We start from the raw sequence: 15,855 nt of genomic DNA, 5'->3' as shown, positions 1-15,855 counted from the left end.
CCGCCACCAATGGATTAGCTGAAAGGTTTCTCCAGACCTTCAAGAAGGCCATAAAGGCCATGGGTAATGAAGACATCAACCTACAACATAAGGTAGATAACTTCTTGTTGGCGTACAGGAATGCAACACATGCGGTCACAAACCAAACTCCCGCCATGATGTTTTTCAATAGAAGACTAAGATGCCGGCTGGATTTGATTAAGCCAAACGTCAGAAGGGACGTAGAGAACCGGCAATTTCAGGGCATGAATGAAAGGCCAACTAGATCCTTTCAGATAGGTCAACAAGTTTTGGCCCGGGACTACCGTACCGAGAAATGGCAGCCTGGAACTATTGGGAAAAGGCTAGGGCCGCTGATGTATACTGTGGACATTGGTGACAGCATCATAAGGCGACATGTTGACCAGATCATAGGGTCATCCACAAAGGACCAACCTACTCCACAACCTTACACGGCTAATGTTGAAGCAGAGATACCCAGAGCACCTACCTCCGATCTGGTAATACTAGAATCAGATGAACCTGACACTGTCCTTCAAGCCGAATCGACCTTGCCAGAAGAACCTACTACCCCGCCGAAAACTACTACACCACCGAGGCGTTATCCGGACAGAGTCAGGAAGCCTCCAGAGAGACTGAATCTGTGAACTGTTTTGCATAAGTTGTATATATGTTATGATGTTATGTTAATGGGGAATAAGTATGTTGTAAGCTAAAAAGGGAGGATTGTAGTGTATGTAACTGTTCTACCTTTAAGAGAACTATTGTATGTAACCGTCCACCTTTAAGAGAACTATTTTAGGTGTGGCACTACTTTATCTTGGCTGCTGTATACTGTAATACCGACGGTGACCACACCGGTATATAAGTGCTGTGTCAGGATTTATTGGGCAGATTCGCCCTGACCTTCGAATAGTAAAGTCCTGTTAAAGTTACTCTTGTAGTCTGTGTATTAATTCGCCATAATACCTACAGACTTTACACTTTCAGCATAACACTATTCCCTTCTCCCTCATATGTTTACCTAGTCTCCCCTTAAATACACCAATGCTGTTTGCTTCAATCACTCCCTGTGGTAGCGAGTTCCACATTCTCATCAATCTTTGGGTAAAGAAGTTTCTTCTGAATTCCCTATTTCATTTCTTGGTGACTAACTTATATTGATAGCCTTTAGTTTTGCTCTTCCCCACAAGTGGAAACATTCTTTCTGTATCCACTCTTATCAAAACCTTTCATAATTTTAAAGACCTCTATTAGGTCACCCCTCAGCCTTCTCTTTTCAAGAGAAAAGAGACCCAGCCTGTTCATCCTTTCCTGATAGGTATAACCTCGCATTTCTGGTATCATCCTTGTAAATCTTTTTTGCACCCTCTCCAGTGCCTCTATATCCTTTTTATAACATGGCGACCAGAACTGTACGCAATACTCCAAGTGTGGTCTAACCAAGGTTCGATACAAGTTTAGCATAACTTCCCTACTTTTCAACTCTATCCCTCTAGAAATAAACCCTAGTGCTCAGTTTGCTTTTTTATGGTCTTATTAACCTGCATCGCTACTTTTAGTGATTTGTATATTTGTATTCCAAGATCCCTTTGCTCCTCTACCCCATTTAGATTCTTATTTTCCAAGTAATATGTGACCTTTATTTTTACCAAAATGTAATACCTCACATTTATCTGTTTTGAAATTCATTTGCCAATTATATGCCCATTCTGCAAGTTTATTAATGTCTTCTTGTACTGTAATTTGTTGCAGTCCTCCTCAGTATTGGCTATCAACCCCCCCCCCCCAAATTTGGTGTTATCCGCACATTTAGAAATTGTGTTTTTGATTCCAAAGTATAAATCGTTAATTTAAATTGTGAACAACATTGGTTCCAGCACGGATCCTTGTGGGACCCGTTCTGCCACTCTAAATAGCAACCCTTTACCCCTACTATCTGCTTTCTGTTTTGAAGCCAGCTAGCTATCCATTCTGCTACTTATTCCCTGACTCCACATTCTCTGACCTTATTCATTAGTCTATTATGTGGTACCTTATTGAAGGCCTTTTGGAAATCTAGATAAATTACATCTACTACATTACCCTTGCTCCTCTCTCTGTTACCAACTCAAAGAATTCAATGAAGTTGGTCAAGCAAAACATTCTCTTTTGAAATCCATGCTGACTATTCATTATTATATGTTTGGTTTCTAGATGTTCTTCTATTTTCTCCTTTGGTAGGGATTCCATTACTTTTCCTACCACTGATGTTAAGCTAACTAGTCTATAGCTCCCTGGACATGTTCTATATCCCTTTTCAAATATAGGTATTACGTTAGCTATCCGCCAGTCATCTGGCACTATATCTTTTTCTAACTAATTATTAAATATGTGTAATAGTGCCTCTGCTATCTCTTCCCTAGATTCTTTTAAAATGCGCAGATGTAATCCATCCAAACCAAGGGTTTTATCCTGTTTGAGTTTGATTAGTTTGTTTAACATTTCACCTCTTTTTATTTTAAATGCGGTTATATCATTTCTAATCTCATCTTCCGATGTCATGTCCACCTGATCTGCCTCCCTGGTAAATACTGAAGCAAAGTAATTATTTAATATTTCTGCCATTTCGCTATAGCTGCCTATGATTTTATCCTGACCATCCCTTAGTGGCCCTATACCTATCCTGACTTTCAATTATTTTGTTTTATGTTCCTTGATAATTTAATTTCATAGTTCCTCTTTACCTTCCTAATTGTTTTTTTGACTTCTCTCCTAATCTCTTCATATTCTCCCTTGTCATGCTCTCCCCTGCTGTCCATGTACTTAGTGTATGCCTCTTTCCTTACCCTCAATTTTTCCCTTATATCTTTATTCTTCCATGGTGTCACATTAGTGTTTAGCTTGTTCTTGTTTTTCAGCGGAATGTATTTTTCCTGGACTCTGTTGAACACCGTTTTACATGTTTCATATGCTGTTCTACATCATTATTTGCCAATATTGTTGTCCACTTTATTTTCCTAAGTTCTATTCGCAGCCCCTCAAAATTGGCTTTGCTACAAGCTATTACCTATGAACCTGAAATGACTCACTTCCTTTCTTTTTTTGCATTATGCTAATTGTACTTGATGGCCACAAGACTCAGCTACATGTTTCCCATTATATTTTAAAGACTAGGATCTACCCCTGAAAATCTGCCCATTTCCGTTGTTGGGAGGAACTTGGGGTGGGGAGATTTCCTCTCCCCCCCCCCCCCCCCCCAGTGCCACTAATGTCAGCTGCCTGCCCTTTACCCACCCTGCCACAAGTAAATGATGGCTAGGGGGCAGGGCTTTGGATTCTGATTAATTTCCCTTCCTTTCTGCCTCTGTACCACCGACCAACAAGGTAAGGTGGGCAAGAAGGAGAAGATAGAAGGGCTGGTGCTGCAGGGACATCAGGATTCCCTAGAAGGAAGGAGATAACTTCGATTTTATCGTTTCCAATTGCCAGCTTTGTTACATAAGGGCTCATTCAGAATCATTTCACCCTTTACTGTGCTGCACATTTAGGGAGCTTCTAGACCCTTTAGAAGTAGTCCCGCACATTTCCACTGCAGAACCTCAACATTTTCCTCCCTGGCAGTGGTGGACTCACTCTGAGGAGCAGAGATATCACTGGGAATCCACCATGCATATGTAGTTGACCTTGACCCAGGAAAATGGGCCAGGATCTGGGACAGGCAGCATGATGTCCTGCCCTGATCAACTTCTAGCAGCAAAACCAACTGAGGGGTTTCATTAACTTTCTGTATCTGAGCCAATCCTGTTCTAAGATTTTATTCACAAGAAATCTTAGTGATCAGCGGAGCATTAATCTTACAACTGTGATATACCTATCAATTCCTCCAATAAAAGGCGAAGAGTTACGAAGGTGACTAAAGGTTTTTATTGACTAAATAACAGCCCACTCTCGTGGGTGATCCGATCCAAGCAGGAGGAATACCAGCCAGTCGCTCACCTTTATACCTGGCCTGGTGGGTGGAGCCAAGGCGGAGTCGGCAGTGGTCATCCCAGGTATAGCAGTGTGGCAAGAGGCGACCTCGTACCGTGATACAATAGTGGTCAGTGATACAGTTATAACGAACAGTGGTGAACAGTGCTAACTACTAACAGTGATACGATAGTGAACGTGGTTTACCACATTCACCCCTTGTTTAGAATTAAGTCCGGCGGGGTGAAGTGTACTACCAATTCTGGTAGGTCAGTCTGTCCGGAGGCTTCGTAAGCCTCTCCGATCGCCGCAGCGGTGGTGTTGCCTTATCCGGTGCTGGTGCCTTATCCGGTGTTGATGCTGGTGTTTGCGTGGTCGGCGAGGGCTCGTGGGGTTCCGGCATGCCGTCTACCTGGACTGAGGTTGGGGGGGGTGGTGGCGGTGTTTCCGGATCGGCTGAGGGTGCGAGGTCTCGTAGGGAGACAGTGTCCTCCCGCCCGTCTGGGTACGCCACGTAGGCGTACTGGGGGTTGGCGTGCAGGAGGTTCACCCTCTCGACCAGGGGGTCCGTTTTATGGGTCCTCACGTGTTTCCGCAGCCAGACCGGCCCCGGGGCGGTCAGCCAGGTTGGTAGAGTGGTTCCCGTAGTCGACTTCCTGGGGAAAACGAACATTCGTTCATGGGGGGTGGTGTTAGTGGCCGTGCAAAGTAATGACCGGATGGAGTGCAGCGCTGTCGGGAGGACTTCTTGCCAGCGGGAGGTTGGGAGGCCCTTAGACTTTAAGGCTAAGAGGACGGCCTTCCATACCGTCGCGTTCTCTCTTTCCACCTGACCGTTACCTCTGGGGTTGTAGCTGGTGGTCCTGCTTGCTGCAATACCTCTCTCTAGGAGGAATTGCCGGAGTTCCTCGCTCATGAAGGAGGAGCCCCGGTCGCTGTGTATATAGTTCGGGAACCCGAACAAGGCGAAGAGGGCATTCAGGCACTTAATGACCGTGCTACTGGTCATGTCGGGGCAGGGGAAGGCAAAGGGGAAACGGGAGTACTCATCAACGATGTTGAGGAAGTACACATTACGGTCAGAGGACGGGAGGGGCCCCTTAAAGTCGATGCTCAGGCGCTCGAAGGGGCGGGTGGCCTTGATCAGGCTTGCTCGGTCCGGCCTATAGAAGTGCGGTTTGCACTCCGCACAGGTCTGGCAGTTCCTGGTCATGGTCCTGACCTCCTCGATGGAGTAGGTCAGGTTGCGGGCCTTAATGAAATGGTAGAGTCTGGTGACTCCGGGGTGGCAGAGCTGGTCGTGGAGGGTCTGAAGCCTATCGATATGCGCGCTGGCGCATGTCATTCGTGAAAGGGCATCAGGGGATTCGTTCAGCTTGCCTGGCCGGTACAAGATCTCATAATCGTAGGTGGAGAGCTCGATTCTCCATCTCAAAATCTTGTCATTCTTGATTTTGCCCTTCAGCTTGTTATTAAACATGAAAGCCACCGAACGCTGGTCGGTGAGGAGGGTAAATCGTTTGCCTGCCAGGTAGTGCCTCCAGCGCCGTACTGCCTCCACGATCGCCTGGGCCTCTTTCTCGACTGACGAATGTCGGATCTCGGGGCCCTGTAGGGTCCTTGAGAAGAAGGCCACTGGCCTCCCCTCCTGGTTTAGGGTGGCGGCTAAGGCGAAGTCGGAGGCGTCGCTCTCCACCTGGAAGGGGATGGACTCGTCCACTGCGTGCATCGTGGCCTTGGCTATGTCTCCCTTAATGAGGGAGAAGGCCGCGCACGCCTCCTCCGTGAGGGGGAAGGAAGTGGCTTTCAGGAGGGGTCTGGCTTTGTCCGCGTAATTGGGTACCCATTGGGCATAGTAGGCGAAAAGCCCCAGGGTTCTCCTAAGTGCTTTAGGGCAGTGGGGGAGGGGTAGCTCCATGAGGGGGCGCATTCTTTCTGGGTCGGGGCCGATGATTCCGTTCTCCACTACGCAGCCGAGGATGGCAAGGCGCGTGGTGTTAAACACGCATTTCTCCTTATTGTAGGTGAGGTTCAGCCGTTGGGCCGTACGGAGGAATTTCTCCAGATTCGCGTCATGTTCCTGCTGGTCGCGGCCGCAGATAGTGACGTTATCTAGGTAGGGGAATGTAGCCTGCAGTTCGTTCTGGTCAACCATCTGGTCCATCTCCCTTTGGAAGACCGAGACCCCATTAGTGACACCGAAGGGGACCCTAAGGAAGTGGTATAGGCGCCCATTCGCCTCGAAGGCGGTATACTGGCGGTCCTCAGGGTGGATAGGGAGTTGGTGGTAGGCCGACTTCAGGTCGATGGTCGAGAATACTTTATACTGTGCAATCTGATTGACCATGTCAGATATGCGGGGGAGGGGGTATGCGTCCAGCTGGGTATATCTGTTTATGGTCTGGCTGTAGTCGATGACCAGGCGGTTTTTATCGCCGGTCTTTACGACTACGACCTGGGCACGCCAGGGGCTGCTGCTCCCCTCGATAATGCCCTCTTTCAGGAGGCGCCGCACCTCAGAGCTAATGAAGGCTCTGTCCCCGGCGCTATACCGCCTGCTTTTGGTAGCGACGGGTTTGCAGTCAGGGGTAAGGTTAGCAAACAGAGAGGGTGGCGGGACCTTGAGGGTGGAGAGGCTGCAGGTGTTACGCGGTGGGCGGTTTAACGTTTGCTGGTTGTTGACTGTGAGTGGGGGGAGGGGTCCACCGTATGCTAGGGTTACGCTTTGGAGGTGGGATTGGAAGTCCAGCCCTAGTAGGACGGCAGCGCAGAGATGGGGGAGGACGAGGAGTTTAAAGTTTTTATACTCCGTGCCCTTAACCGACAGGGTCACGACACAGTAGCCGCTGATGTCCGTGGCGTGGGACCTCGATGCCATCGAGATTCGGCTGCGCGTTGGTAGGACAGAGAGGGAGTAGTGGCTCACCGTGTCTGGGTGGATGAAGCTCTCCGTGCTTCCGCTGTCGAACAGGCAGGTCGTGGCGTGGCCGTTCACTTTGATGTCCATCATTGACTTGGACAGATGGTGCGGGCGGGCTTGGTCCAGGGTGACGGAAGCTAGTGTGTAGCTGAGCGAGTCGTTGTCATCTGCGGGCGAGGCGGTCGGGCGTGGTGAGTAAAATGGCGTCTCCCACGAGGTAGGGCCCCATGAGGCACTATTGGGGTCGGTTGCCTTAATCAAAGATGGCCGCCCCCATGACTCATGTGTGGGGATGCTGGCCTCAGTTGCCCTAAACAAAGATGGCCGCCCCCATGACTCATGTGTGGGGATGCTGGCCTCAGTTGCCCTAAACGAAGATGGCCGCCCCCATAGTTCGCATGCGGCACTGCTGGCCTCTGAGGATCCGCTCCTGCAGGCCTTGGAGAAGTGGCCTTTCTTCAGGCAGGTTTTACATATGGAGTTCTTGGCTGGGCAGCGCGACCTCGGGTGCTTCTCCTGGCCACAAAAAAAACAGCCGGCGGCCCGATCGCGGATGCCCGATGTCGGGGCCGGTGCCGGGGGTGGCGGGGCCGGTCGGGTCCGGGACGCCGACGCAGAGGTAGGTCCCGGGGGCGGCGCTGGGAAGGGTGCTGTGGTAGGGGTCGGGCCCGAGTCCCAGGGTCGCGAGCAGTACCTGGTGAATGCTTCCTGATCTTGGTGGGCCACTTCCAGGGAGATAGCGAGGGCTTCAGCTTTTTCCATGCTGAGGTCTTTAGCTTCCAGCAGTCTTTGCCGTGAGTACTCGGACCGTAGGCCTTTCAGGAATGCGTCGCGGATATTATCTTCAGTATTTTCGGCTGCCGACACCGATTTAAAGTCACAGTTCCTGGCGAGTGCATATAGCGCCTGTGAGAATTCGGCTACTGATTCTCCTGGCTGTTGCGGCCGTGATCTTAGGAGGTGCCTAGCGTACATGTAGTTTACCGGGGTCCGGTACTTCTGTTTCAGCAGGTTGATGGCGGTCTCGTAGGTAGTCATGTCCTCGATGAGAGTGTATACTCTCGGGCTCAGTTGTGCCTGCAGGACACTTAGTTTGGATGCCTGAGGGACGCTGGATTCTCTCAGGTATGATTCGAAGCAGACCAGCCAGTGTTTAAAGTCTGCGGCTGAGTTTGCTGCTCGTGGGTTCAGGTCCAGGTACGGCGGTCTGAGGGCTCGCAGCCAAGCTGGCTGGTGTGGCTGTGCTCCTGGGAGCTGCGCTGGTGGCTCCTCCGCCGGTTGTGACTCGTTGTCGGACATCATTAAATTTAGTCAATAAAATTGATATACCTATCAATTCCTCCAATAAAAGGCGAAGAGTTACGAAGGTGACTAAAGGTTTTTATTGACTAAATAACAGCCCACTCTCGTGGGTGATCCGATCCAAGCAGGAGGAATACCAGCCAGTCGCTCACCTTTATACCTGGCCTGGTGGGTGGAGCCAAGGCGGAGTCGGCAGTGGTCATCCCAGGTATAGCAGTGTGGCAAGAGGCGACCTCGTACCGTGATACAATAGTGGTCAGTGATACAGTTATAACGAACAGTGGTGAACAGTGCTAACTACTAACAGTGATACGATAGTGAACGTGGTTTACCACAAACTGAAAATAAAGTTGTTAGTAATTTAATCAAGAGTTAGGAAGTGAGTTCCAGAGGATAGGAAATGAATGCTGTGCCACCAGGTAAGAAACACTGAAGGCTGAATTTTGCCAGCACTCAGATTGTGGGTTTGGAGGCGGGTCCGCTGTCAAAATCAAAATGATTGATAGTGGGTTGGGAACCCGCTGCGAACCTACCTCTATGCAAGTTTCCAAATTGTTGGGTCTGCGATTTCAGAACAGACCCGACACCAAACGGCGGGGGAGGCATTTAAGATGCTTAACTGCTTGTTAAGTGCTTGTTTACTACTATTTTGCAGGCCTTTTTCTATCTTACCACATTTTTAATGGGGTTCACGTTGTTCGGAGATCACGTCAGGTACGTAGGTCGGGTTCTCTATGTCTCCTGATTGTTGTGAATAGGTGACAGCTGCAAAAGTGGTATGAAAGCTACCATTTCACAGCTGGTCACTTTCCAATGTCAGAAGCTTGAGCCTTCAGGACTTGAAAGACACTTTTGAGCTTTATGCAGTTAGGAAGTGTTTGGAGTAAACTCTCTATCTACTGTCACCTCCTTGGAGCAAGCTCTTTCACCATTGACAGATCGCTTCTGTCATCTCAACTTCAGCTGCCATCTATTCCAACATCGGTGCCCTTGAAAAAATCTCACCTTGGTCCTCTGAATCCCTCCACCATCAACCCCAACACCAACATCACCAGGCACACCAACATCACCAACAACAATACCAACCTTCTCTGCAATCACCTGATGCTGCACAGGACACAGGGCATCAGCACCCGACCACATTGCTGCCCGGGAGGTCATGGCCAGATTTACTGCACTTGACGCTGTACACCCTGGCTGCCACATGATGCGCCAGGTTAACACCATCCCACACCATTACCATAAAGCATTCCTACACTGACCAAGCCATTATGTTCACACTCATCACCATTGCGGGGGATACCGGTATGTCTCAACATTCACTGCAACTCACTAACACTCAGAACCTGTGGAACTCTCTACCACAGAAGGCTGTGGCGGCCAAGTCACTGAATATATTTAAGAAGGAGATAGATAGATTTCTAGACACAAAATGCATCAAGGGGTATGGGGAGGGAGCGGGAATATGGTATTAAGATAGAGGATCAGCCATGATCATATTGAATGGCAGAGCAGGCTCAAAGGGAACGAATGGCCTACTCCTGCTCCTATTTTTCTATGTTTCTATGTTTCTAAGACACTTCCAAAGGTGAGCACAGAGCTGTACAATAAGGCAAAGTATTGAAAATAAAGATTTCAATGTTTGACAACACATTAACAGAAAATTTACATGAACATTGCATAAAACACCCAAGTGCCTACCCTTGTATGTTGTTAGTTGGTATGATTGCACTAAGATGAGGGTGAGTGTGAGAGGTGGCTAGTGAGATGGGGAAGTGATTATGTAGATAGAGAGGGATGGGTGGAGGTGCAAGGTAAGTTGGTGTGAGTAAGGATGTGCAGGAGTAGGGTGGTGAAGGCAGAGTTATGGGGATGTGATGAGTGGCACTGCAGAATGAGGTTGAGTGTGGCTTTGCAGTAACGTTTTGTGATCTACTGAGATCATTGAAAGGTTTGCGCCACTGCAGCCAGGTACTCCTGACAACATCCCTGCTTTTGCCCTCCTGTACAATGTGCAACCAGGCTGCGTTGGTGTACTGGGGAGGTCTCTTCTGCCCTTGGAAGGGAAGAGAACCTCCCTGCGTGCATGCAAAAGCCTGGGTGCAGACGTGTACCTTAGTGCAGTGCTTGTCAGTGTTTGCAGCACTTCAATGCTGCAGAACACTTACAGCACAACTGTCAAAATGAATTTGGCATGGTCCCTTTAAGGAAACTGGCTGATGACGCGTCATCAAATGACATCACCAGACCCGCTTCCTTTTCATTGGCTGGGAACCCCGCAGGGCAGGCTTAACAAGCCCTATTAATGGAAAATCCTTTTTACAGAGTGGCTGCAGCCGGGAACGGGACCGGAAACCGCCAACTACCTCTTCCGCCGCAAACCCGCCTCTGCTGGTGAAATTGTGGCCTGAGAGAGATGCGCAGTAGTCCAGAGTTAGAGGACTGTAGGGTGCAACAATTTGTCTTTACATAGTAGGAACATAGGAATTGCTAGATGAAGAAAGACCAAGGTCCATCTAATTCACTTTCTACCATTCTGGTGGTCGCATGATACAACAATAAAGGAGTTATTGACTAATACAGGTAATAGCAATTCATCTCTATCAATTAGTCTATAACAGATGCAGACATTTAATATAGAAAGATGCTTTGGAGAGGAGTAGAGGAACAGGTACTAAACCTCTGCAAGAGGGTTAAGAGAGGTGACCAGAAGCTTGGTTGAAGAGATGTGTGTTGAGAAGGTTTTTTTAAAGTGGGAAAGGATATAGAGAGGCTTTTGGGGTGGGAGCTCCAAAGATTAGGGCTGAGGCGGCTGAAGTGTCTGCCACTGAAGGAGGAGAGGAGGTAGGATCAGATGGTGCAGATTGAGATGTAGAGCTGGTGGAAATTGCAGAGGTGGGCAGGAAAAGACCACAGGGGGATTCATAAACAAGGACAAGGATATTGCATTCAATGAGTTGGGAGATAAGGGGCCAGCAGAAGTCGGAGTCGATATGAGAAATGGATGATGTGTGATTAGGACTTATTGTGAGACAGGATATGGATGGCAGAGTTTTGGATAAGTTGGAGTTTTTGTGGGGAGAAGGTCAGAAGCTGGCAAGAAGTGCTTTCAACAAGTCAAATCTTGAGGTAAGGAAAGTGTGGATAAGGGATTCAGTGGATAAAGATTTTTATAGGAACCGATTAAGATGACTTTGGTTTTCCAGATGCTCAACTGGAAAATTTTCTGGCTCATCCACAATTTGATGTAGTAGTCTGTCAAAAACAGAAGTGGTTGTGAAATCAAGGGTGGTGGCTGAAAGCTAGAGAAGTGTGTTGTCAGCATACATATGAAAACTGACCCAATGTTCACAGATAATGTAACCTGGGGCAGCATGTAAAGATAGAAGAGGAGGCCAAGGATTAAATCATGGGGCACTCTGGAGGTAACTATGTAGCTGCAGGAGGAAAAACTATTGCTGGAGATGTGCTGGTTTTGCTGGGATCAATAGGAGTGGAACCATGGGTGGGTGTTCCTCAGTGGTAGACCACAGAGGGAAAATGGTGGAGTAGAATAGAGCGATTAATTGTGTTGTGCCACAGAGAGATCACAGAGGACAAAGAAGGATAATGTGCCAAAGTCAGAGGATGTCATTAGTGAATTTAACTAAGGTGATCTCTGTATTGTGGCAGGGTGAAAGCTAGATTATGGGATTCAAAGAGGGAATTTTGGAAGAAGTTATCATGGAACTAGGTGGCAGTAATGCATTCAAGGACCTGGGAAAGAAAGGGATGTTAAATATGGGTTGTAGTTGGAGCAGATAGAAAGGTCAAGGATAGGTTTTTTGAGGAGGTAATCATGATGGCAGTTTTGAAAAGGAGAGAAATGGTGGCTGATCAAAAGGAGTCATAATGATATCAGCGAACATTGTGGCAAGAGAGTTATGTGCATATTTAGGAGTTAGGTGGGGAGGGAGTTGAAGGAGCAGGAGATTGGTCCTCTAGGGGATATTAGGCTGGTGAGAGCTGGGGTGAAGACTCGGAGATTAATGGCTTGAAATCACTCCCATGAAACCATTAGTTTTGACAATATATCATGTAGCAAATAAAAGGAAGGGAATTTTAGTCCATTTTCAGTTTTGTTGCTGGTTGCAGGTGTAATAGAAGACATTGATAGCCAGAACAGTCTTTACAGTTGATGCATCATAACTAACATATTAAGGATTAAAGATTACTGCTAATTTATCAAGCAAAAAATAACAATTGCGAATTATTAGGAAATAGAGGTTAGTGTATACTGTACTATGTATGAATAATCACAAACAATTTTTCTAAAATGATTTCACCCAGGTTATTAAAGTTAAATAGTTATATCTACAGAGTATAAAGCAAAAATATACAAATGCAATTAAGACAATACGCTCTTCATAATTTATCATATTAAATACTGTATCCTATTTTAAACTCCTCTAAGGATTCTTATAAAAATAATGCAGGATTTTAAAATGAATCCTTTTGGCCAAATTTTAAATCAGATGCAGTTGAGAATAGGTTTGTTCATTAAAAAAAAACACAATTAACAACCATTGTTGTTGTTCTGGACATTTTACATGCAGATAGCACCCTCTGGATGGTAGCTATTGTATAGCAGTGATGTTCTGGACTGATGAACCATTTTATATGCAGATAGCACCCTCTGGTGGTGGTTATCGTGTTAGCAGTTTGTATGAAGCAGAGGTCATTTGACCTTTCTACCTTTCTTCCTGTGAGAGGTCATTTTACCTCTCTACCTTTCTTCCTGTGTGACCCAGGAAGTGAAATCCCAGGAAGTGGAATTCCAGGAAGAACCTGAACCGAGTAATGGAGAATTCCATGAGGGTTTCACAATCCAATGTAATCTGATTTCATATGTTAGGCCAAGCGCAATATCTGTGAGTATCTTTGTTTGTTAGCATAATAGCAACGTTGTCAGAGTAGTATTTTGATAATACTATGTTTATAAAAGGTTAATATTTGATAGTTACAGAAGTGAATCCAAGTGTTAGTTAGTTAGTCTATTCTACTGTTGTAAATATGTTTATATCTTATGTAATGTTGAATGTATAGTACTCAGTTTATGTACAAAACATACTTTGTCTTTGTTAACAGTTTCACAAATTTGTTCAATAAAGCTTCAAACAGCAAACGGCTTCACGAGGAATTATTTTGAATAAGTGTTTAACTTGCTGGATAACGAGATAGGAGCAGGTCTAGCGCGGTCAGTACAGTTGTCTTTTAATGCTATCAGTGCTTACTTGAAGTCTGATGTGTGTGGAGCAGATCCAACTTATGAGAAAATCCTTCCAGAATTTCAGTCTATAAAATAAAAAGTTACTGTTCATGTAATACTTTAAGTTGGAAACATCCATTCTGTAGCAATATTACTCTCCAGTTACTAATGATACCAAATAGCTACTTTTGATATAACTAATTCAAACTGCATTGTGAGTTAAACACAGCCATAATGAATTAGTGCACAATGATTAATGAATCAATTAATATAATTTGCATAATAATTATGATTCATTATCATGCACTATGATGCAATTACACAGGACTTTCTAAAAATGTATGATTTTTCGTTAAAACAATTCTATCTAAAGTGGTTACATTGCATTGAATAATTAAAGGAATAGTAACTCATATAAAGCAAGCTAGGTTATCAATGCAAACAGGACTCAAGGAATATGATTTTCAACTGGGCCCACAAAAAATCCCCAGCCTGCTCCCAGCCCTTGTGAGTCCCCTGTTCGACACTGGCAGCTTGCTGGTGGCATTTAAATGAGGCCTGAACCCAAAATTGGTTTGGGCATTCCAACACTGGTTTGGGCGGATTACATGGCCGCTCTGCCAACTTTGCGTCTGTTTTGGGCAAAAGTTGAACATCGCCCCCAAGGTATTAAAACATTACATATGAAATTGAATGTCAGTGGGATACTTCACAGCAAAGAACTCTCAAACATTAAAATTCTTCATTTCAAAATGGTTAATCAATTTTCCAACATTAATGAAAAATTTACCTGAACATACAAGTGATTAACATAATTTTTATTTTTAGAAAATCAAATAAAATTAAATATATATTTTAAATAGTATTACAAGTTTATGACCTTGCCTTATTCTCTTGGCTAGACTAATGCTAGTCACTCCCATAGTGTGCCCATACTGCCCAAAATAGTATAACCCAGGGATGTAACAATAGAATTCCCTTGTAATTTGAACGAAACTTTTGCATGTGCCCTGATATGCCTATCCAATAATTTCAAAGAAGAACCGAGAACACGTTTGGTAAGACAAAGCAAGATATGAATCAATAAGCTATTTCATTTCATATCAAGTTAACATATAGAGCAACATTTATGATCAGATTCACATAATTCAATCAGTACAACTTGCCTTTATGTAATAATACAAAAAAATATATACTATGTTTCCCCACATCAATGAATCATCTTGCTTGAATGAAACAAAATAATTTCTAACTGCCCTCCTGCATTCTAATCTTCTGAGCCTTGTAAAGATGTGCCGCTACAGTTTTCTGTTTAAAAACCTGACTGACAGTGAATGTCTTTGTATTTTAATCTCGCTGTGTCCAAAACACAAGGGAAGGGCTCATGCCAGACATCCCATGCTGAGTGGCCAGGACCAGTGACCTCCAAACACAATGTGTGTGAGGCATTTATTGATTGCTTATTGTTTATAATCTTCAGGGAAATAACATCAAAGCCTAATTCATTAGTATTTTAACTATCTTTAATCTCAATGCCCTTTTACAAAAAACTTTGGGCAGAACTTTCAACTTCAGCAGGGGTGTAAAATAGTTGATATCAGATTAGCCGCCTGTTAAACAAAAAATTTGGAGTTAGCGGTGAAGCAATGGCAATCACTGCTGACCACAAAGAAAGCTGCCCACAAAGATCTTGCAATCTCTGTGGCTTAAACTTAAACTTTTTTGACGTTACATTGATTGTAGCGCTGTCAAAAGGGTATCCCCAGCGCGATGCAGCAGTGATGTCATCAAGCTATCTAAGCAGCAAATCACATTAAAGAAATCTCAGAGACAGCAAACCAGGAAATAAAAAGCACTGATTCAATTAACTTTTTAACAATTTTACAGAGAGCGAAATAAAGGCTGGAACATAATTATGGGGTTACAGTAAAAGCTGAAATATCATAAACAAAGTTTTTCATGGTGACCATGAAACTACTGGATTATCGTAAAAACCTTCTGGTTCACTATTGTCCTTTAGGGAAGGAAATCTCTTGTCCTTACCTGGTCTGGCTTATATGTGACTCCAAACCCACAGCAATGTGGTTGACTCTTAACAGCCCTCTGAGTTGTACCAAACTGCTATCACCACATGGACTGCAGCAGTTCAAGAAGGCGGCTCACCACCACCTTCTCAAGGGCAAGTAGGGATGGGCAATAAATGCTGGCCTTGCCAGTGATGCCCACATCCCGTGAATGAATTTTAAAAAGTTTTTATTAAACATTTTTTTTAATCTAGTAATTTTCTATCATAATGGGAAAATTCAACATTCGACAAATATAAAATTTATTTTTCAGGGCCAGAACAGTTGTTTGTTCAGCAGTCAATATACCATTAAAACCCCAGTTACACCTATTCCAGCAAGGATTAACTTTTAATGGGGTGTTTAATATC

At 45.2% G+C, this 15,855-nt stretch overlaps 1 protein-coding gene across 1 annotated transcript in view; it reads right to left on the bottom strand.

Moving 5' to 3' along the window:
• Positions 1 to 15,855, bottom strand: part of kifl (kinesin family-like) — a 205,785-nt gene that overhangs the window by 132,851 nt on the left and 57,079 nt on the right. Inside the window, exon 8 of the mRNA XM_085962276.1 lies at positions 13,447 to 13,507. Coding sequence (XP_085818402.1) covers positions 13,447 to 13,507 — 61 coding nt within the window. The remainder of the gene's footprint in view (positions 1 to 13,446; positions 13,508 to 15,855) is intronic.

Source organism: Somniosus microcephalus, chromosome 1 (genome assembly GCF_052327205.1).
Source record: "Somniosus microcephalus isolate GS21.2 chromosome 1, FLI_Smic_1.0, whole genome shotgun sequence".
Taxonomy (NCBI): domain Eukaryota; kingdom Metazoa; phylum Chordata; class Chondrichthyes; order Squaliformes; family Somniosidae; genus Somniosus; species Somniosus microcephalus.
The sequence above is the reverse complement of the archived record's forward strand: the minus strand, read 5'-3'. Positions and strand labels throughout refer to the sequence as shown.